Genomic DNA, 24,309 nt, shown 5'->3' on the forward strand with positions numbered 1-24,309 from the left:
AGGGAACACATATTCACAATTACATAGTTGGCTGTTTATTAGTACTTATAAGCACTAACAGCCTGTCACTCACATGAGATAGTAAATCACAATGATCCAATCAATTCCCAATGGAAAAAATCAAATCTCACCCTAAATTTTTTCTTGCTTGAGAAGCCTTTTCACTTTGCAAAGACCATCACAACTTTCATTTCATGCTGACTTTAAATATGCTTTTTGTTTTGTTCACACTTGTAATGCCTCTCATAAACTCACACACTCTGATAAATAATGCACAGTATGTGACGTCCAGTCTCATCAGAGTAGGCTGCCCCTGGCTCCCCTGCTCTCTCTCTAGGTGACTCAGTGCTTATGTGATCCACTCAGCGGGAGTCCGCCTGGCTGTGGTCTCCACGTGGCGGTCGGCCTGTTCCCGCGCACTTTGATGACCCATAAATCCTGAGTTGTTTAACTCTTTTGGATGCCCTGATCCCTCTTCCAGTAACTCTGTTTTTCCCCTACTTGTTAAAAAGGAGGAGGGAATGGGGCCAAGTGCCAGATTTTATCTCAATGGCTAGACAGAAGCAAGGCATGTTTCCATCAGTTTATTCTCAAAGAATGATGGCATATCACTTTTAAAAAAATGTGTTTTTTTTTCCTGTTTAGACCAAAAAAAGAACTGTCGTCATCTTTTAAGAGTATGTAGCAACTATATTTATTTGTGAGGACTATCTTTAGTCATTAAAAAACATTCAATAGGAGGTTAAAGTGTTTACCGGGCTTCTCTCTGAGCAAAGTGGTGTGAGTCACGAAGCCCAGCGTTGATCTGTGCTCCTTGGATTAAATCCAGGGTTTTCTGCAGTGTCACCAAATCGCAGTATTCCATACTAAACAACCCCGGTTATTCAGAGAACAGGCATGGAATGGTCTCAGCTCTGGTATTGCATGAATTAAATGAAGTCTTTTTGTTTATGTGGCTCAGTTTGCACTGCAGTTCATACTTAGCAACCATCGTTTATGGACAGAAATGAGAATATTTTAGTTTGATTGTAGTAAGAATATAAGAATATAGTCTATTTTAAGCCAGCTGCCCAAACTGGGAAACACCTCAATAACAGAATGTCACATTTATCTGTTGTTGCTGAAATCACTCCTTACTGTTGGTTCTGTTACATTTACTTATTAGAAATAAAACATGTAATTGTTTAAATATGTCTTACAGATTCTGTCACTTACTGCAGCGTCTCATCAGCCAATTGTCATTAAGTCTGCAGAAATAAGAATAGAAGCACCATGTGGACGTGAATATAGTGAATAACATGGACAACAATTGGTGTGGTTGCGATGTGCTCCTTTGCATTCACCGAGGAATGCCACAAAAAAGTTTTAAGCAAACATTTGTTGGATTGCAGATAGTATGGCTTGTCAGTTCTTAAGCATGAACTGGAGGTGGGGAGGAGTTACGCATTCACAACAGCTAGTGGATTGGTTATGCCAATGCCATAAAAGACCGCCCATCAACAGCAACTGAGAAATTCCCATCTTTATGTTGTTCCCAGGGGTTGCGTAGAGAGTTGGTAGGACTGTTAACTCAGCTGTTGAGTTGGTTGGGCTGTTGGCACTGAAAGAGTATCAGTGAGTGTTTCGCTAGCTACCTAGCATCTGTCACCCTTAAGGGGACATTACGCACATCTCAAATGGACCGTACCGTTGTGTACACTTGATCAAGGAATCCTTTCTCTTGGACACTAAGCAGTCTCATGTTAAAAGGATCTTTTGGCAGTTTTACAGCTTCACATCACATCAAAAGCCGTGTGGTATGGCACTACATGAAAAGCACGGTTAAACACTACTGCAAATCTGGAAGGGCAAGTACACAGTTTCCCTCTGTGTGTCTACACACCAATTCTAAGATCATTCCCTTTCTTCCATAAATCTTACGAAAGGCTTTTATAAATCCAACACTGACCGACCCTTTCATGAGAAAGTGATCCTATCTGTAGCCTACGTGTGTGTTCACAAAGACCCATACCTACAGCACACTCAGTTCAGATGGACTGTGGGTGGCCGGTGCTCTTGCATTTAGATGTCAACCCAATTTCAGAACCTTGCCTTCAAGCCAGACAACACGGCTTGTAGTTGCTTCAGACAATCACAATCAGCCAAACTTCACCTCCATGAAAAGAGACATAGAGGACCCACCACAGGGATCTTTACTGTAGACGGTGGTGAGTTTTTACCGGAAAGCAATGCATGCCTCCACCCGACATTGATGTCATCACTGTAAATGAAACCCACAAAGAGGAACCCACACTGAGCCGCATTGGACAGCAGCCATTCTTTTGAGGGAAACCATCCCCTAGCAACATGTGCTTTGGTGACACAAGATGACCACTCGGACCCCCAAGTGTGTTTCTAAAAGATTAGAGATTTGACCGTCAACAAACGCTAAACCTTGGACTGTACGTCTCTTGGAACATCAGTAGGAACTCTTAATGATACACCAACCTTTTGGAAATTCTGATGGTTTCTAAACGGCAACAGAATAACAGTTTTTGTTAGGCAATCTTTATGTTGTGATTTTATGCAACCCACCCACTGGTCATTCACTCAGTAACCTCTTTGGCTTTGGACGTTTGAATGCCATCTTGCTCACGTCACCCGTGAGTCATCCTCTCCAGCCATTGCTTTTGGAGCCTTTAACATATTTTTTAGCTTGAGGACTTGCAGATGTACATTGTTGTGATAAAATGTTGTACCAACAGTGATGACCATCCAGTTTTCCCAAGCTTTTACTCCAGAGGTGATAATCATGCGAATCATAGCACGAAATTACTGTAGATATTAGTTTAATATCACATTGGCAGACTTCAACTTGCATTCAAAATGAATCTTGTCCATTTCCTTAACACGTGTTCCTGGATTTATTGTCCTTAATTCATCTGCACATTATTCCAAAGAAAAATTGTTTGTCTTTGCCTCTTCTTTTTCATACCCCTCCCCTTTAACCATGTGGTTCTATTCTGACAGGACCCTTTTTTCATAATCTACTTAATTCGCAATGGATAAAATCAAGGCTACATTTTTTTTTCTAAATATCTTTTCATTTGGAAATATGTCAGATTACAGAAGTAAAATTGGTTGTAAACAAAATTTCAATAAACTATTGTTTGTTTCGTGACATGAATAACTTTTACAACAGAAATCCTGGATAAATTGTACTTTTTTGGGGAACACTACTTGTCCTGCATCTTTAAAGTTTGTACAGTTTGTAGAGCTGTATTGTAAAACGAACTTTGGTCTTTGACTGACCACATCTAATAATTTTGTCATATGATTGACAGACAGCTCTATCTAACCTGTACCAGAATGTGTCTGAGTCTGTTTGGAAGCCGCTGGAAAGCACAGCAGTTGTCACTACAAATACATCAAGCTTCAGACAAATGCTGTCAGAAGTCATTTGAAGGCTAACCATGCAGCCTGTAAAGACAAAAGCTGACTTTTAAAAAGTGATGGATGGTTGTTTTTAATGCAGAATTGGAAACTATAATGTTTTTGCCCAATTCAGCATGGTAAACACATGGTGTCAAATCAGATTTGTTGTTGTTTGTCAAGAAACACCACATTTTTTTAACATGGGGCATTCACACTGACTATGATTTGTAGCGACTGGAGGTATTACACTTTCACTAGCAGTTGGTGATACAATGTGGCTGTTTCAAAGTAGAGAGAAAGTTAAAATATGCAAAATTCTTTGTCAATAAAATGGCATCTTTTTTTGGAAATGGAACTGATCATTCATGATGATAATTTGTAGGCCAACCCAAGTAAAACCCAATTCACAATGGGTTATAGGTTTTAAGAATGGCAGACTTTTAGTCTGTGGTTAACATTTCACCTTTCACCTTTCAACTTTCACCTTTTGTTCATTAAAGGTGCCATCAAATTGAAAATTGAATTTACCTCGGCATAGTTGAATAACAAGAGTTCAGTACATGGAAATGACATACAGTGAGTCTCAAACACCATTGTTTCCTCCTTCTTATATAAATCTCATTTGTTTAAAAGACCTCAGACGAACAGGCGAATCTCAACATAACACCGACTGTTACGTAACAGTCGGGGTGTACGCCCCCAATATTTGCATATGCCAGCCCATGTTCCCAACATTATGAAAGGCATTAGGCAAGGGCAGCCATTATTAACGTCTGGATCTGTGCACAGCTGAATCAACAGACTAGGTAAGCAAGCAAGGACAATAGCGAAAAATGGCAGATGGAGCGATAATAACTGACATGATCCATGATATCATGATATTTTTAGTGATATTTCTAAATTGTCTTTCTAAATGTTTTGTTAGAATGTTGCTAATGTACTGTTGAATGTGGTTAAAGTTACCATCGTTTTTTACTGTATTCACAGAGACAAGAGCCGTCACTATTTTCATTTTTAAACACTTGCAGTCTGTATAATTCATAAACAACTTCATTCTTTATAAATCTCTCCAACAGTGTAGCATTAGCCATTAGCCACGGAGCACAGCCTCAAATTCATTCAGAATCAAATGTAAACATCCAAATAAATACTGTACTTACAAGATTAGACATGTTGCATGACGAACACTTTGTAAAGATCCATTTTGAGGGTTATATTAGCTGTGTGAACTTTGTTTATGCACTGTTCAAGGCAAGCGCAAGCTCCGGGGGCGGAGAGCGCACAATTTAAAGGGGCCGCAGCCTGAATCTGCGCATTTCTAATTATGCCCCAAAATAGGCAGTTAAAAAAATTATTAAAAAAAAATCTATGGGGTATTTTGAGCTGAAACTTCACAGACACATTCAGGGGACACTTTAGACTTATATTACATCTTGTAAAAAAACGTTCAATGGCACCTTTAACATTAATTTTATACTCATACCTCAAATGTGGATTTTAAATTTTTTTTATGTAAAATGCTTCAAGGACTGTCAGAATGTCGGAAGTTGAATGCACATGAATGCCACCAAAGTTGTAAATACGAGTGGGAAGCTCAGGATTTTCTTTCAGCCCCAGCTTTACGGCATGTCAGTGAGAAACATGACATGCCACAATATTTGCAGGTATTTACCAATGACATTGTCAGGCTTTATTATTTACAGCAAAATACGCTATTTGCCTGCACAGAATATAATAATGTTATAATATAACAATATATTATATAACAATAAGTTTACAGTGGCTTCATAAATTACTTAACACACCTGATGCCTATTCTTTGTTCTTCATTTTCTTGAAGTAGTAGAGTTTAAAAACCTTGCTTTATTTATTTACCTTTTGCACTAGATAGGTACACCGCCATCTTGCTCCGATGACTATGACTTGAACGCTGTAAACACAACTTCCCAACTCGTAAATAACTTCCCAGGAGGACTTGAATGCACTAAATGACCAACAATACAGCCACTTAGTGAAATCCAGTAATAAAATCACAATTGTCTTTATTTCTGTTTGTCACATTCCTTGCTGCAAGAAACTTATTAGAGCAAGAGATGCAGATGGAAGGTTTAGCCTTTGACTGAACAAGGTGGAGACATTACCTAAATTTCAGGAGAATTTTTTGACCACACCATAGTGTATGTCTAACTGCAAATGGTTTTCCATTTAACCAAACAGACGATATGCATGAGTAGTACTTTACTGGGTAAAGGTGGACTGTGATCATTTTGTAATGGATTCCTGTCTATATAGATCACTTCATTTAGTCATCAGTCAGTAGGGGAGTTTAGACAACTGTGGCCTTTGGCTTTGTGGCTATATGGAGGAGACCAAATGGACAGTCAGAGGTGTGTAATAGAGATCGATGGTTAAGAGGCAGGCCATTGAGATGACTAATCTAGTAGACTTGTGAGAACCAGTGACAGGTCGATCTGCGGTTAAATCTGAGCACATCATTACATTCCTCTGTGCTTTCCCATCATAAATTCAACACCCGCCTTTACCCCTCCCCCGTAGATCCCAGTCTACCCCCTGCAGGCATGGTGAAACATGCCAGTGTCCTTATCAAATTCATAGTGCAGATAAAAGTCGAGATGGAAAAGTGGGGCTTAGTGTGTGATGCCAATAACTCAGAAAAAGAATGATCCTTTAAAAATAAATAATGTTTTCTTTGCATATTGTGTTTCCTATATATATATATATATTCATGTTTTTGAAAGAAGTCTCTTATGCTTACCAAAGCATATTAGCATCAACATGTAGTGATTTCTGAAGGATCATTTGACAGTAAAGATTGGACTAATGCTTGCTGAAAATTAAGCCACCACAGGAAAAAAATACTTTTTAGCACTGCTTACGCACAAGTAAAATAACTCAATCATCAAACATTAAACAGCAAAAATCAAAACATTACTGAGTGAAATGTCAACTCAGGAAGAGCTACAGGACTGTGAAGCTTTGGGGGTGTTGATGGACTCGATCTACTCCATCAATGTTTTTATCATCGTTACGTTCTGAACCCCATCTAGATGTAGTCTTTGACAAAAACATGATTTTCTCAGCTTTTTGTTTAGTATGTTGCTTTTTAAAAAAAAATAAATAAAAGAAAGAAATTTACCCACATTCAAGAGTTGATAAAAAAGGAATGCCTGAAGCTAGAATAAAATGGTTTTTGTTGTTGTTGTTGTTTAAAAGAAGATTCACTGTTCTTTATTTTGATATATTACATGTTCAGATTTTCATAAAAAAAAACAAAAAACAAAAAAAAAACAAGATATTCTGTGGACCATGAACATTTTGTGAAAATGATTGAAAATTCTGGCCGAACAGGTTTTTAAAGAAAAAAAAAATACTGGCAGAGAAAGAGTTAAAGTAGAACACAGTTATTTTAAATTTTCACTGTTTTTAATCAAACAAATGCAGATTTGGTGAGCATAAGAGATTTCTTTCAACATTAAAATATCATATTTATTCCAAACTTTTGACTGGTAGTGTAGCTGTTGAGTTTCCAGTTAACAAACATATTAGTACGTATGAAACGGACTGCTCATCCTTTTTGTTTTGTTACTTGTCATTAGCGTTAATGTGTTAAATGCATACTCCACTGTTTTTTCATATTAAACTATGTTATTCCCTTAACTAAGACGAGTTGATACATACCTCTCTCATCTCAGTGCGTGCACTAAATCGCTCTGTCTTGCGGTGAAACTTTGTTAGCACTTAGCTTAGCCCAGTTCATTTAATAGAGTCTGGGAACGTGACATCAGCAGTGCATTGCATTCTGGGACATTAGGTTACGTACAGTACAGTAGAGACTGGGAAGTAGTGGAGGAAGATGTTAAAATTTATATTATACAGTTAAAAACATATTAGAATGGTGAACGCTGGCTGTGGTATGAACTATATGCATATACTGACCAGCGTGGAAAATGAATGTGAAATGGAGCGCCATTTTGTCCCATTTTCGGGACATTCTAAAAAGCTTAACGTGGCGTAATGTAAGTAAACATCATACTAATAGCCCAGAATTTGAACGCAACGCGTTTAATTTCACGTTAAACGTTTTCCTCCCATAGAAACTGTAAGTAACAGTTACAGCAAAACAGATGTGAGCCTAGAATATGAACAGAACCCGTCTTATTACACGTTAAGTCACTGTCCATTAAGGGTTTTCTTTATGGGAGGAAAATGCCTGTGTTAAATGTGCGTTCATATTCTGGGCGTATCTGCTTTTCTGTAGTAAACACCAAACTAATAAAGCATTAGCATTAGTAAATTAAGCCACGTTAAGCTTTTTCATGTTAAGCATGTTATAATGTCCCTCATTTTCTGCCTTCCGGCTTAGAAACACAATGGTGAAAGTGAAACTCAAAATAATTTTGACCAAAATTTGGCTTTGTCACAGATTAATAACTTCTGATCCGTTTGAATATGTAGCTACGTGCTCACGCCATGAATGTACGAAAACGCGTTTGTGATATAGGCCTATGCGATCACTCTCCGTGTTGATAAAGCAACACCTCTGATTCATTGTTCAGCTTGTCTCAGTAAGAAATCATGTATTCCATTTTGGTCCAGTAAAACTTACTTGGTGTAGCGATTCCACAATATAATTCATTTCAGAGCTGCATTACAGAGGATCATGCTGTTATGTTATCCCTTAATGCTTTAACATGAAGAAATCAGGGCGATATGATGATATGCTGGCTGAGATCAATCTATTTTATCTGGCAGATATATCGGTGCCACTTAGTTATTAAAAACTGAAATAGAGAAATCTCTTTTGTCCTGTGTGTGGTCCGATAGAAGGCGTCAGTATGATTTCTATGCGTGTGTATATCGTGTCCTGGCCACACGACTGAGCGATCGAATGAACACAAGAGATTCAAATATTAGTCCATTTATTTTCAGCAAGTACAAGCAGCTCTTTAAAAAATTAACGTAAATAAATCTGGTGATTTGTATTTATTGTCATTGGGTCTCATTCATGAAACATTTGTAAATATACGAGTAAATATGCGAGTGATTTGCGCGTAAAGAGACTTTCCCGAAAACTCTTCTACTGATTCACAAATACTTCGTTAACGTCAGAAGTGATAGTGAAATGTGTGTGTGTGTTAATGAATTCAAATCAGTCGTAAATGGGACACGCGTGCACGCTCATTCTCAATTACCATAAATCCCGCCCATTAAATCCGACTGACAACTATATATGGGCATCATATTATGACACCAAACGAAGGATTTTGGACATCTTATAGGAAACAATTTCCATAACAAATAAGGGGCCATTAGTTTGCCCAACCATATTGAAATCTATCCATTATTTGATTAAAGTGCTCCGTTTGCAGACGCTATTACTGCCTCTCACAATAAAAGTAAAAAGAAAAAACGTATGTAATTACTGTATATAATATTTTTTCAAAATGCTGTAAATATGTACCTTATTAAGGTGAATTAAAATGAAGCCTTATTAATGAGCAAAACGTTCGGATGTTAAACGCACTATTTACGCGTGGCTGGGAGCAGGTGTAAATTTCTTTCGTACCAACTAACATTTGGAAAATACGAACATTTTAATGAATCCGAAAATTTACGCCAGAACCACTTTACACACGATTTAAACAAAAATTCGTTCTGCTCGTGTTTCATGAATGACACCCATAGTACGCTCCTGAGCGTGACATAAAATATGGCGGCGACTACCCAGAATGCAACGCGCAGTGACGTAGTTTGCCAAGCTCTATAGGGGCCAAGCAGAGAAGCTACCAAACACCTCCACGTTTTCCCTATTTAAATACAGTTACTCGAGTAGTGTAACTCGACCTAGGACGGTGACACAAAACAAAACGTTGCGCTTTTCTAAGCGTGTAAAATGGATAACTATATTGTATACCATAGCAAGTGCTCGGGAGCACTCGTGAAAAGTCCTCTCACCGGCCCCCTCATTTCCGTCAATAGAACCAACGTGACTTTTACAGGAGAGGGAGCGGGGGCCGGTGAGAGGACTTTTCACGAGTGAAGATATTACTGCGCCAAGTCAAAGTGCTCCCGAGCACTTGCTATGGTATACAATATAGTTATCCATTTTACACGCTTAGAAAAGCGCAACGTTTTGTTTTGTGTCACCGTCCTAGGTCGAGTTACACTACTCGAGTAACTGTATTTAAATAGGGAAAACGTGGAGGTGTTTGGTAGCTTCTCTGCTTGGCCCCTATAGAGAATACGAATCTGACGTCACGCCGCATTGAGTTCTGGGTAACTTCTTTGTTTATCCGCCATCTTAACAGGATCGCGCAGCCTTTCCGTTATTGAGTTTAGTGCAGTAATTTTTTTTCTGTCATGATTGTGAAAAATGTCACCATTGTATGTCATTAATGCTGCATCGATAATCGTGATACTAACTCAGATCATCGTTCTGAGAGAAAACAAGACAGTGAAAAACTTTTTTTCGCCTTTTCTACTTGTAAAAACACCAAGGAAGTAGGTCGAGATGACGAGAAGACGCCGGATGGCAAATCTATTATTAATGGCACTGATTAAACCCACTGCTTATCACTCAATAAAATAATGACATTGCTAAGTGTTTTTGAACGTTTTGATTTTGTTTGTTTTAATAATTAACATAACCTTTGCAAGTCTGACTCTCACTGCGCTCGTGAATTAGCAGAACTTGACGGGGACATTCAAATGCTTAACAAGAAAAATGCTTCATGTGACAAACAAACAATTCTGTACATATTTATTAAAGCATACTGTGTGGAGATACGCAAATGAGCCCAAAATATGAACGCAACACGTTTATATCTTAAACAGTTTCCTCTCATGTCATCTCAAGAAAACGCTTAATGCACTTAGACTGAAATTAAAGAGACCAAATTCTATTTACAAATAAAGCAAATGCATATAAACGGATTAGACCAAAATACAAACTTTCAGTATCACTTAAAATGCAAGCATTTTATATATTTTCTTCATAACGGTTTTATAAAGGTAGGAAATTGCTTTGTGTGGTTGTCATTTGTTAAAATAAATATAAAAATACAGTGTGTTCGTGTCCGTCTGTCCGCTGAATTTGACCCATAATCTCTGATTCTCCTGTGATCGTGGAAAAGGGGGATTACAATGACAACAGTTGTAGGCCTACTCAGTATTCTCGTTTAAGCACAATTTAAATGTTTCCAACAAATAAATGAATCGACTTTTCTCAGCGTGTTGATCACATAGATTTCTTTGGATATTCATACGATGGCTGAAGCAGTGGTGAGCGTCGAGCGTCCGACATGGTAAACAGATCAACACTGTAAACGAAATTCTACAAAACTTAAGTGAAAAATAAATAAATAAATAAAATGATCATGCGACGCGATAAAATAGCTTATATTCCCTGCAAACGATACCATTAAAATGTTAATGTTCCACTTAATGGCAGAAACAAAACAAAAGGTAAGCAAGAATCCGTATTAATTTCAGTACGAGTAATAGAGGGCGATCCTGTCAAAATGGTGGCGCCGCCCCGGCATGCAACGAGGCGTGACGTCGGTTCGTATTCTCTATTGAATGAACTGGGCTAAGCTAAGTGCTAACAAAGTTTCGCCGCAAGACAGAGCGATTTAGTGCACGCACTGAGATGAGAGAGGTATGTATCAACTCGTCTTAGTTAAGGGAATAACATACTTTAATATGAAAAAACGGTGGAGTATCCCTTTAAAACATGGTGCTTTTGAGTTTGAGGTTAGATATGACGTGGACATGTTGACAGGCTATAAAAGATTCACCCAAAAATAAATGTCTATTATAGTGAAATTACTAAGTGGGAGGGAAAACAAAGTTGCAGAACTTTGCACACAAAATGTCATACTGCATGTCTCAGCAAGCGCGCAACTCAAAACAGAAGACCTTCGCAAGACTTTGAGGCATGAGGCTACACTACACCACTGACAAAGGGGTCACGAAAAGCTTAAAGCATGCGTGTTGTTTCTCACTGACCCCTGTGCCCAAGTCAGCAACTACAGACTTACTCACCATGCCTTGCACAATGGCAAACACAAATGACTCACCAGAACTCAAATAGGGAATTAAAGTCATGTCATCATCATTAAATATTTTCAGGATCAATTGAGGGGTTAATAATTATTTAGGACATGCACATTATGATGCCATTTGTTCCCCAGATTTCTTTTTTGTGCGTGTGTGTGTGTGTAAAAAGTTTCAACCTTTGGACTTACTAGCAGTGAAAAGTATGATGGCACCCCCTGCTGTCATATTTGTTTTTCTAAGTGGTAATGTAAAGAAAAATCAGTGTTCTTCTGCATTATGAGCTTTAATGGCACAAACTGAACTGAAAAAAAAAAATTCTTAACAGGGAGCAGGCGACAGCTTCATTGGTGCTCTGGCTTTCTACATGGCCCATTATCCCACAATGCCGCTGGAAGAGATGGCCAGGAGAGCCAACCTCGTCGCAGCAGTGTCTGTACAAACTGTCGGCACGCAGACATCTTTTCCATTTCGGAAGGATCTGCCAACTGAACTATTCTGAAGGTGAAGCCAAGGTTTCATCACTGTTAATCTGTGCACAGTGTCCACAGAATTACTGTTTGTATAATAAACAATACCAAGTACTGGAGAGTTCTTGATAATGTAATTTCCTAGCATCATTCATTTCTTAATGATTATATCATTATATGATACATAACATGTTTAAATGTCTCTGAAAATTCACATTTATTTGTAGAGCACTTTCCAGAATTCACTATTAAGAGATTTATATACTGGTCAGTTTTGTTCAAAGCAAGAGTAGGCAATTCTCAAAGGGCATTAGTAAAAATAGTAGAAAGTTAAGGAATTTAAATAATGTTGAATTTATGAGTAAATTCAGAATTAATATAATGTGATGGTGTTCCTTACTGTGGTTGAAAGTTGCATGATAAAGATTTTGGTTGAAAATTACAAACCATGTCAATATACATAAAGTACAAACAGCACAGCTGGTTTTGTATATTTTAATTGGTGTTATTTTTGTGGTAACAATTATGTACACAGATCTCATTTTTTCTACAAAATAAATTTTGCTAGCTAATTATCCCAACAAATCCACTTCAGCCTAAAGCAATCTGTCATTGAGTAGGTGGTTCATTGTTTGCAGTAGGTCAAAATTTTGCCTTGATAGAAAAAAGAAACAAAAGAACTGAACAAATCCAACATAATACACTTATTGTAATGGTCTTAAAAACACATATTATCCTGACAGGATGTGCATCTCCTTTCTGGTCTCATTACACCAGCTATCCAAAGCTGCAGTGATGCCGGGTCTTTAATTTGATGTCAATCTTCCTCCATAGTTGTTTAGTGACACTTTCGTATGTTGGATGTTGATCACCACACTGTGGCTAATCACACTTTATTTAAAAGTCCTTTTTCTCAGTGTCTGTATCAAAAGTTTCTCCCATTTTTAAAGAGAGCGAATCTTCCTCTTCTCAAAGAACAGAACATGTTTGTTCACTGTGGAGAGCAATGAAAAGAGAAAAAAAAAAAAAAACATTAACTGAAATATATAAGTGCTGAAAATGACATTGTGAGATCACAATTATTTACTAATATATATATATATATATATATTTGAGTTTTATTCATTCTTGTAATAACATTAATAAAAATACAATTGCTGAACTAGCCTGTTCATTTTAGTTCACAGAGAACTAATGTTAACAGATTTGACGTTAACAGATTAAACTTTTGATTTGAAAAATGTATTAGTACATGCTAAACTTATCAAAATCACAATGAAATCAAGTTGACAATCCTTATTATTATGTAATATTGCAGTATTTATTATAAATTATTTATCTGTGCACATATTTATTATTAATATTTTTTTATGTGCCCTTGTAATCTTTAAAATAACTTGCAGTGACGTCTTCTCTGATAATGTGTTTACTGGCACGAGGGCGGGGCAACCTGTCATTCACATTAGATCGACCAATAGCAAACCAAAACCATCTAATCAATTCCCCATGGACAAAGTCAAGTCCTGATCACTCAGATATACGCAAAATAGGAAGAAAAGACAATCACAACTTCTGTTTCACGCCGAGATGCACCAGTCGACTGGCGATAAATGGTAACTTTTTTTGCTCAAACACAAGATCAGCAAACAACCATGTTTTTTTTTTTGCCTGATTTCTGTTCCGGGCCGCATTGCAATAATTTCCCAAAATGTCATTTGTGTGGAAATATTACAAAGTATGTAAACAGGATGCTAACAAAGGCCGGAGATGGGACATGTTGAATACGGACACAAAGAGGAGCGGAGAGTACAGATGCACCAGCAGAGAAAACACTGTACCAGACACAGCAACCTCGCTGTTCACGATGCTCAGGTACTTGCATGCAATTCAGTAGCCAATGAGATTGCTTGCTCGATATTTAAATAGTCTGGTACACAGTGTTTGATGTACTCTAGTCCTGCAGCGCGATATCAGAATTCCTCTGAAACCCTCCACCTCCCCCAGCTCCACCTGCCTAGATCTGATACGGGATTTATGTATGTCTATTCATGCAACAGCAGCATATCTTACATGCTCACAGCAGTGTGTCTGTATCTATTAGCAGTAGCAAGTCCATAGTTGCTCTGTAGCAGCAACAGCGTGCGTAGCAGATCTAATCTGCCAAGACCAAATACATTAACATCGTCATATTTATTAACATGCCTAAACTATTCCATGAGTTTTTACTGAAGTAAGATTAACAAATGCTGTAAACATATTGTTCAATTTAATTTAAATAACGTACATGCCTAGTGTTAACAACTAATGAAACCTTAATGTAAAGTGTTGGTCATTCTTTTCTTGCAGTAGTTTGCATATCTGTTTTATCTTTCAGTAGTGAGTTTATCTTGTTCACTGGGAATATTTAGGGCAATATCCTCTGTAAAACAGCTGTGGAATGATATTTATTATATATAAAAAAAAAATTGTATATAAACACATTTGAATTCAATTCAATAAAAAAACATTTCTTATAGACCTTATGCACCAGAGAATATTGTGTTTGAGCGTTTTTGCAGTAGCTCTATATATTTCTATGGCAATGCAGTAAAAGAGTAATTAGCTGGTAATGTGGATTCACTTATCGTAGATACATAAGGTCTATATGTCTAACATTAATAGTGGGTAGAAAAAGTAAACTGTCAAATTAATACAAACTGAATATTTTTAATACAAACCGAATTTTCCAGAATATATGAGAAATTATTTGGCTTTAGCACAATGACAATATAAAAGCCATTCATATATATATATATATATATATATATATATATATATTAAAAAAAAAAAAAAAACATAATATTTTTCTTGCACAGTATAAATGGGTGTTTTTATATGAATACGTGACCCTGGGCCACAAAACCTGTCATAAGTCGCACGGGTGTATTTGTAGCAATAGCCAACAATTGTTCCATGAAGATATTTAGTAAATTTCCTACCGTAAATATATCAAAAACTTATTTTTTGAGTGGATATGCATCACTAAGGTCTCCATTTGGACAACTTTAAAGGTGATTTTCTCAAAATTTAGATTTTTTTGCACCCTCAGATTCCAAATTTTCAAATAAATCTATCGGCCAAATATTGTCCTATCCTAGCTTATTTATTCAGCTGTCAGATGAAGTTTTTTGAAATCTCAATTTAAAAAAACTAAACCTTATGACTGGTTTAGAGCTGCCTTTATACTTTGCAACAGGGTCCTTTTCAAAATGATCATTTTTGGAGGTCCTTGAAATTCAAATCAGGTTCTACCAATATACTATCGATGACATAACACACAATATTTCATTTTGAGCCACTTAGTTTGTGTTTCTCAAATTAAAACAGGATCTACGAAATTAAAATAGATTGTTCACCTCACCTATTGGGTCATGCTTTCGCAAAACCAACTTATCCCTCAATCGGCCCCTCTTTGTGTTAAAACAGTAACCCGTGCCAGCCGCACTCACCATCTGAACCAGCAATGTCCTGAAAAAAGATTTAAGGCCACAGGTAGTACAAAGCACTGACTTCAATTTGTCATATAACAACAAGACATTAAACCAAGCAACATCTCACAACTCATTTTAAATCAAGCATTTCACCAGACTAAATAAAAGTTCACAATTTTATTTGTTAAACGTTCAACAACAGAACATATAGCAGTACTTGACAATGAAATGTATCATCCAGTATATCCTCCGTTTAAAAATAAGGTAAATATATGACAGATTTGTATTATCTAACATTAAAAGAGAAAAGATGATATAAAATAGATTTTTTTCCACACATAGAATAGCATGACAGCAGTGTATACTGCATAAGAATAAAGCACAAAGTGCTCACACAGTTTGTAAACAGATTACAATGAAGATGAGGGAATACTCACTTAGATTTGCTCTTGGCAACTAGATTGAGAAAGAAATAAAAGAAACCAAAAATGATTAGCTTTAGCAACTAACAGTATGCATCATATGATGTGTGTATATGTTTGTTTGTAAACACATAATCGCCAAATAACATCTAAAAACAAATATTTATGGTATATATTTGAACTGTGACACATAAATGCGCATATTATACATGTAACGTTATACATGAAACTACTAACGTTAGCTAGTTACAGTATTAGCCGCTACTCAACGCATCTCTTCTGCAGTCTACAAATTTTGACCACAATTATGCTGACAATGAGGTCTTGCAGATATTACATGATTATAGATGTACTCACGGTTCACAGTAGTGAGAAACATTCTTATTCGTCTATAACAGTTAATAAATAACGGCTCCTAAATGTCACATTGAGCTCATGTCACTTAAAGTTTCCGGCTAAAGCTACAGTGCTTCCGGTGTCATGTGCGACTGCACGTCTTTGTCGGAATGGAACCACTGGAACCAAACCGATTTCGCGGACTCTGGCATATGTTACTTTTTTCTTTCCAGCATTTAATAAAAAAATAAAAATAAAAAAAAAGATTTCGCTTATGGGTTTTGGATGTGGATATGAAAACCCTTTCTAAATATTAAGATTTAAAAAAAATAAATAAATAAAAAAGTTTGCATAAAAGCTAGATGCAAAAACAACCCATTTTCATTTTGTTTAATTTGATTTGATTAACTAAAATTATATAAAATTATTAAGACATTAAAAAACAATAACTAATAAATATGACAAAAATTCACAACAAAACTAACTAAAACTACTAATAAAAAAGAAAATACAAAATAAAAACGAATTCAAATATATATATATATATATATATATATATATATATATATATATATATATATATATATATATATTTGAATTCGTTTTTATTTTGTATTTTCTTTAAAAAGAAATAAAAAAGAAAATACAAAATAAAAACGAATTCAAATATATATATATATTTGAATTCGTTTTTATTTTGTATTTTCTTTTTTATTAGTAGTTTTAGTTAGTTTTGTTGTGAATTTTTGTCATATTTATTAGTTATTGTTGGACTGTATATATATATATATATATATATATATATATATATATATATATATATACAGTCCAAAAGTTTGGAACCACTAAGATTTTTAATGTTTTTAAAAGAAGTTTTGTCTGCTCACCAAGGCTACATTTATTTAATTAAAAATACATTAAAAACAGTAATATTGTGAAATATTTTTACAATTTAAAATAACTGTGTACTATTTAAATATATTTGATAAAGTAATTTATTCCTGTGATGCAAAGCTGAATTTTCAGCATCATTACTCCAGTCTTCAGTGTCACATGATCCTTCAGAAATCATTCTAATATGGTGATTTGCTGCTCAATAAACGTTTATGATTATTCTCAATGTTGAAAACAGTTGTGTACTTTTTTTTCAGGATTCCTTGATGAATAGAAAGTTCAAAAGAACAGCATTTATCTGAAATACAAAGCTTCTGTAGCAGTATACACCACCGTTCAAAAGTTTGGGGTCAGTAAGAATTTTTATTTTTTTGAAAATCAATCAAAAGTGGCAGTAAAGACATTTATAATGTTACAAAAGATTAGATTTCAGATAAACACTGTTCTTTTGAACTTTCTATTCATCAAATAATACTGAAAAAAAATATTGTACACAAATATTTTGTACAATTGTACACATTAAATGTTTCTTGAGCAGCAGATCAGCATATTAGAATGATTTCTGAAGAATCATGTGACACTGATGACTGGAGTAATGATGCTAAAAATTCAGCTTTGCCATCACAGGAATAAATTACTTTGTCATATATATAGTTTAAATTGTAAAAATATTTCACAATATTACTGTTTTTACTGTATTTTTAATTAAATAAATGTAGCCTTGGTGAGCAGACGAAACTTCTTTTAAAAACATTAAAAATCTTAGTGGTTCCAAACTTTTGGACTGTACTGTGTTTTTATATATATATATATATATAAAATGGTATCAAAAATGCAAAGGTATGATCTTTAGTTATCCCGATGCAGGTAACATGGAGAAACAGTAAATATAGACTAGTTCATTTATCTCTCGACTGATTGAAAATTGTTCCCCTTTAAGTCTGCCAAATTACTTTTTTTATTTGAAAATTAATATTTTGGAGTAACTCCTGTATTCTGTACTGAATTATTGCACTCATAAAAATTTAGTTGAAATTTTCTGTACACAATCAGAACGATAATTTGGGGCATTCAGTCTCGCATTTAAATGCGGATGTCATTCAAACAACAACACAGTGTGTATGTGGTATTGAGGGTGTGCTTGAATTGCTGACCAGCAGCACATATTCAAGATTGATCAATGTGGGTGCAGATTCTCTAGAAAAGATGACTTGGAGAGGGGAAACGATACTGCCAAGAGGAAGACCGTCACAGGGTTCAGGAAATTAATTGTTGGATGGGCCACACTGCTTCCAGCTGGCAGGATGTGTGTGAAATTGCCTGCGTCACTACTTGATGGTTCAGTGGAGAGACCTGACAGAGGCAGAAGAAGCATTTCATTCAGGCTGCTAAATTAGCTCACATCTTCCAGGATTTTATTGACGGAACCACCCATGCTTACTGATACTGACACAAGAAGCATGTCATCACTACATGCTGCAATAGACACATGTGCAAGAGAGAAGGTGTCAAGTGTGATCTGCCTACAGATCGTTTTGAAATGACAAATATTCCACAATTACGAAATAGACAGAAAGACACTTATCTCTTTTTTAAACCTGTGAGTGTGAAGGTTCAAATTTAGTTTCACATAGTGATAATATTTAAGGTTTAATCCTGTATCATATTTGATATGCAAATTTCTGAGGTTGCAAATGATCAAAAACCTGGAGAGGCTATTGTACAAAATCTACATGATTTTTGTTGTTAAACTGACAGTTTATAATTTTTATAACAAATAAAAAGGCATTTTAGTATATTTCTAAAGCCTTCCCCAGCTTATCTTAGCGACAAACTTAAACTAGCGTGGAATTTTGTTACTCAAACTGCTGCTTCTGATTGCTTTTAGAGGGAAGAGCTGCCCATAACTGCTGGTCTAAGAACAGTTTTCTCCGTAATAATAACATATTAGCAAGACGGATTTGATGTTTGCACTTTTGAGGGCATCAAAGGTTTCTATTTACAATTTGTTTTGCAGTGTTGAGCAATGAAGCCAATCACAAACCAACATGTTCTCCATGCCAACGCGCTTTGGCATAGTTTAAAACCATGTTTTTTAGTGGTTTACTTCCATTTGTATAACAACTGTTGTACTACAACTATACACCTCACGCATCGGATGCCATGTGCGCACTCAAGGTAGTTGGACATAATGGTGTATTAGAGGTAAAAAATGATATAAATACTGTTCGGTTTCTTGCACAAACCGATCGTTTCATGTCTTAGGACATCAATGTGTCGTCATGAGCCGCAGGGTTTAGTTTGGATTTGTCTGTGCATGTTTTTTTTTTTAACTCTCATAGATTTTAGTACCATTGCCATGCATTATACATCTGTCATACTGCAACGGTTGGAGTTAAAAATCAGCATTTGTGTTCTACTGAAGAAACAAAGTCACCTACATCTTGGATGCTCTGGGGGTAAGCAGATAAACATCAAATTTTCATTTTTGGGTGAACTATCCCTTTAATTAAACAATTTAATAATCAATTAAAAAGCGCTTTATACCTGTATGACAGGGGTTCCCAAACACATTCCTGGAGCCTCCCCAGCACTGCACATTTTGCATGTCTCCTTTGTCTGACACACCCATTTCAGGTCTTGGAGTCTCGACTAATGAGCTGACGATCTTAATCAGGTGTGTTTGATTAAGGACACATGGAAAACACACAGTGTTGGGAAGGCTCCAGGAATGTGTTTGGGAACCCCTGCTGTATGAAATTACACTGTACCCACAAAGAGTGCCTCAGGGATGACGCATTTTTGTAGGCAAAATCCGGAAGCGAGTATTTTAGGACTTCCGGTTCCATCGCCGTAAAGTCTATGGGTTTTTTTAATGGGTTTTTGCAAAATCGCCTGAAATAAGGTCTGTGGTTAACAAAGCCTCTAAATATTTTCACGTTTTGATCTATGACATAAAACACACCAGTTATAACCCACTTGTGATTGTTTTAAACCTTTACTGTGTCTTAAAAACGGCGGTTGCTAACAAATTGCTAAAAGGGACTACTTCCTTTGGCGGGGACTTTAGACGTCATCATGATAAACAGGACATTTGGACAGCATTTCTCATGAAAAAGCGCAGCGCAGATCATAATCAAAGAGCATGTTTTTAAATAAAGTTGTTTTTTAAATACAGTTTGAGGAAGCTTGGTGGTGACGATGTTGATCCGCGACCATGGTGTGCTGTAGTCCGTTTATAGCCTGTTAGCCTTTTCTGACGACTTTATTTAGGCTTCAAAATCTATAAATGTTGTGTTCACTTGTAAAGATTATCTTGATAGACAAAACGTGTAAGTGTCATAACCCTTTGTTAAACACAGAGCTTATTTTTTGCGATTTTCCAAAAGTCTATGGGAAAAATGAATAGGCTTTCGATTGAGGGAACCCATGTGCCGCTAACTTCCGGGTTGGCCTACAAAAACACGTCATCCCTGGGGCACTCTATTGGACCAGCAGTTTGGAAAATGGATGGATGATTCAGCTACAGGCATCATCTTCTGGTCAGATGTAGGAATTCATTCTCACAGTGCATTATGGGTATCTCTAGCAGCTGAGTGACCATCGGTTGTACAGTCATTATTGCAGTGTATTGTGGGACTGAATGAGTGCACTCGATAACGTCCACTGTTAGAATAACTTTGAATAATACTGTTACTGCACTTACTAGACTGAAGCAAAAACTGATTGATTATCCATACATCATTTTGACGTTCTCTAAACATTCTCTCAATCTTCATTATATTATATTGCATTACATGTTTTACCTCCCACATTTTATGTCTGTTATTAAGATTTCAATGATTTACATTACAAGCTAATTTCATTTTCATTTTTGGCCATATAAATATCAGCAGCTGCACCAAAATGTCACATCCTGTTGGCGTTTGTGTTTTGTTTTCATGGACTTTAAGTTTGTTTCGTTTGTTCTCTTGTTGGATAGCATTCTTTTGTTTAATTTAATAACTGTTTATGCTGCTAAAGATCTGCTCCATCTCATCTCGTCATCATCTTCATCAAAACATTACAAAAAATGCATATTTTGTTTGGGCCTCTGAAATAAATTTAGGTGTTTTTTCCCCTCATCAACTGTGTGCTCCATATTCTCTCTTATATCATATGAGCCATATCAAAAAATAATTATTTTTTTCTGACTAAAAATAATAATAATTGGTCAGACTCTTGCAGACTGCAGGTGCTCAAACAGAGTACTCAAATCACATTCTGTCCCTGCTAGTTTGACCGAGTGGGCTGTGATGTCATACGGATGTGCATCAGGTTGCCATGGCAATGGCAATTCAGAGAACCAGATGATGATGTACCCTCTCATTGAGTCCTCCATATGTAACACATTTCTGAATTACAACAAAAGCATTTCAGGAAATCATTTTCAGAATACTACCGAAAAGAAAGAAAAAACACTTGAGTTTTTATAGCAGAAAGCACTGCTTTCAGCTGATAAGCACTGATAAGAAAGTATTTTCCTAGGCTGCAGGTTAGAAAATAAACTGAAATTAGTTCTTCAGATCCTGGACAGACCTTGGCGACTAAGATCAATCATATTAAGTAAAACTAAAATTTTACTCGATAAGAAATACCCACAGGATCTAACAAAATAAATCAATGTTTTTCTTGCATTACTCATCTGCATCTTACGCGCACAACTCTCACATTACAGTACCACTCACAAATGCATTAGTACAAGAGTGCCAAATGCCTCAATCACAGTTTGTGTGGATTTAGTTCTCATCAATGGATGCCTCTCCCATCTGTCTTGCACTTTCGGAAGCCTCTCTCCTTTCCGTGACGCAAGCGAGAGTAGGAGTGGGCTGCCTCCTGTTCCCACTGAGGGGAGAGGAGGCTGCTGACATCTGCCATGAGGAGAAAGAGGAGGCAGAGAGAAAAGATGAATGAATGAAAGAAACAGGGAGGGCAAAACAAGATCAGTACACTCATACGCTCACTGCCGGAAACTAAATTCTTCTGGAAAAGCTGCTTGGTGGAAAAACAGTGAATGCTGGTAATAAAGTGTCTCAAATTGAGTCACTTCAGATTCTAATCACTGCCATATCCTTTATTCTTTTCGATTTTTTTTTTAGGTTATGTTAAACTCAGTTAGCTGTCTATGTCTAAATTGTCGAGTATTAACTAAATGGTTAAAGTACAACAAAATTGTCATCTGGAACAAAAAATAGAACATTTTTAGAAAATAGAAACCATTTGCTAAATTCTGTTCTGAGGTAAAATTTCACACCTTCTGTCTCCACTCCATCCATCACCTAGCAACTGATACCAAGGTTACTCAGGAAGTAGCACCCCAAACACATCCGTGCCTTTATTAACCCAGGCGTAGATTAGTCACTGGAACACTTCTGATTGTATTGCTTCCGCTCTCCATGTCTCATAGGGCCTGACCTTGTGAAAGCATCACTTCCCACAGAGAAAGATTTGAAGGCATTTGAATCATTTACATGCAATGCACTGAAGAGTTTAATAGTCTTCATTTCATTTCACACGACATTAAGACTGATTGTACAAAACAACAGAGTCCAACAGTTGGGTTCCAGGACCAGAAGTCAAAAACTTCATTCGTTTTCTCCACAGGGAAACTGATTTTTAACTAAAACTTATAAACCTTTAAAGACAGCTTTTCTGTGATCTACAAGGATGTTAATTCTTTTGAAGCCGCCAGCCTGTATTATTTCAGCTTAGTTTTTAACAGCGGAATTTGTGATGAAAAACTACATTACCCATGATGCTATACAGAGAGTTCAACCAATCAGAGAGTTGGCCTCCTGGAACTGACTTTGAGACTACTGAAGAAGCAAAGGATATGCTCAAATTTCTGTCCTCAGAGTTAAATACAGAAGCGAGTTGCTGGGATGTTAAGTCTAAGCCAGTTATCATGATTATTACTCATATAATGTCATGGATTGGAACAAACCACTAAATATTAAACACAGGCACGTAACTCATCCTCCAAGTTTGTGCTACAGACGTAGATACGTCAAATCACACATCATGTTGTGAAGTGCAGTGTTATTTTTGTCAAAGCAATCAGCTGGACAATAAAATGAGCAAAAGTATCAAATTTACACTAAAGGAGTGACGCAACCCCCAGAATAGAGTGCTGCAGGGATATCGTGTTTTTATAGGCCAACACATGGGGTTTGACCATGGAGGTTGTCTGGGACATTAAACTTCATCAGTCAAACTCATCTACTCATTAGTTGATTTTACAGCCCTGTTGTGTTTATAACTGCACTCTTGCAAGCACTTTCTAACTCAGATTTTCAGGGAAAATGTTTTTTTACATCAAGACTGAAAGAGTTAAACTTAATGGTGACATTGAAGTCATGCAGCACGGTGTAGTTTTTTTTAATGCTTATGTTTAGCGTTTTTATCTTGCTGACTGTATTTAAGCTTCTAAAATTTCATAAACATTGTGTTCATTTGTGAAGATTATCATGATTAACATAACCTCTATCTAAGATCTAAGAAATATTTTGTTGGTCAAAGAGAATATTTTCAGCAATAATCTTAAAGCCAGTGGAAAAATCCTTTTAGGTTTTTTTTTTTTTTTTTTTTTTAATTAAAGAAATTCATACAGATTTGGGACGATGATGACATAATTTTTTTCTGTCCACTTCTGTCCATTCATTTTGTTGTCACAGTGATGGGTGCATTCAAAACATGCTTTGAAATATTTTTGAATAATTTGTTTCGAAATAGTGATTCCAAGCAAGAATCAAACTGCCAAAGTATGTGATTTCAGTAAATGAGGCTTTGTCATAACTGTTTCAAAATGTTTCAAAATTTCAGTGGCTCAGGGGGCGATGACCCCTATGAACCCATGAACCAGTGTCTATATGATTTTTACCTTATCTCGGATCAATTTGATCAATTTTAGACATATAATGACACATTTGTATAATAAAAAGGAAGAGTTGTAGTTAATATTCTCTGGTAAGATTAACCAAGCTCTACATAAAACAAACAAAACAAGCTCTACAATTTAATAAAATAACACATTATAAATACATTAATGGTATTAGATTACTTTTTTATTGCATGTAATAGATTAAACATTCAGTTGTTTTGTAAAAGGTGTTTTTATGAATGTTTGAGGAGAGTTTTTGTTGCATTTACACCGTTCTGACCAGCGTGTGGCGTTTTGTGTGCTTCGAA

At 36.1% G+C, this 24,309-nt stretch overlaps 2 protein-coding genes across 11 annotated transcripts in view; one reads left to right on the plus strand and one right to left on the minus strand.

Moving 5' to 3' along the window:
• The window catches only part of rbks (ribokinase), a 36,190-nt gene extending 23,875 nt beyond the window's left edge, over nt 1-12,315 (plus strand). For all 10 annotated transcript variants that reach the window (XM_067367040.1, XM_067367037.1, XM_067367042.1 and 7 more), the window contains one exon: nt 11,819-12,315. In XM_067367040.1, the coding sequence (XP_067223141.1) occupies nt 11,819-11,992 (174 nt within the window). In that variant the 3' untranslated portion in view covers nt 11,993-12,315. The remainder of the gene's footprint in view (nt 1-11,818) is intronic.
• Nucleotides 12,316-12,441: 126 nt separating this feature from the next.
• Nucleotides 12,442-16,353, minus strand: mrpl33 (mitochondrial ribosomal protein L33). The gene is made up of 4 exons (XM_067367044.1): nt 16,210-16,353; nt 15,868-15,886; nt 15,361-15,467; nt 12,442-12,954 (listed from the first exon to the last, which is right to left on the minus strand). The coding sequence occupies exons 1-4, from the start codon at nt 16,229-16,231 to the stop codon at nt 12,905-12,907; spliced, it is 198 nt and encodes a 65-aa protein (XP_067223145.1). The 5' UTR covers nt 16,232-16,353; the 3' UTR covers nt 12,442-12,904.
• Between the last annotated feature and the right edge of the window lie 7,956 nt (nt 16,354-24,309).

This window comes from Chanodichthys erythropterus, chromosome 18, assembly GCF_024489055.1.
Source record: "Chanodichthys erythropterus isolate Z2021 chromosome 18, ASM2448905v1, whole genome shotgun sequence".
Taxonomy (NCBI): Eukaryota; Metazoa; Chordata; class Actinopteri; order Cypriniformes; family Xenocyprididae; genus Chanodichthys; species Chanodichthys erythropterus.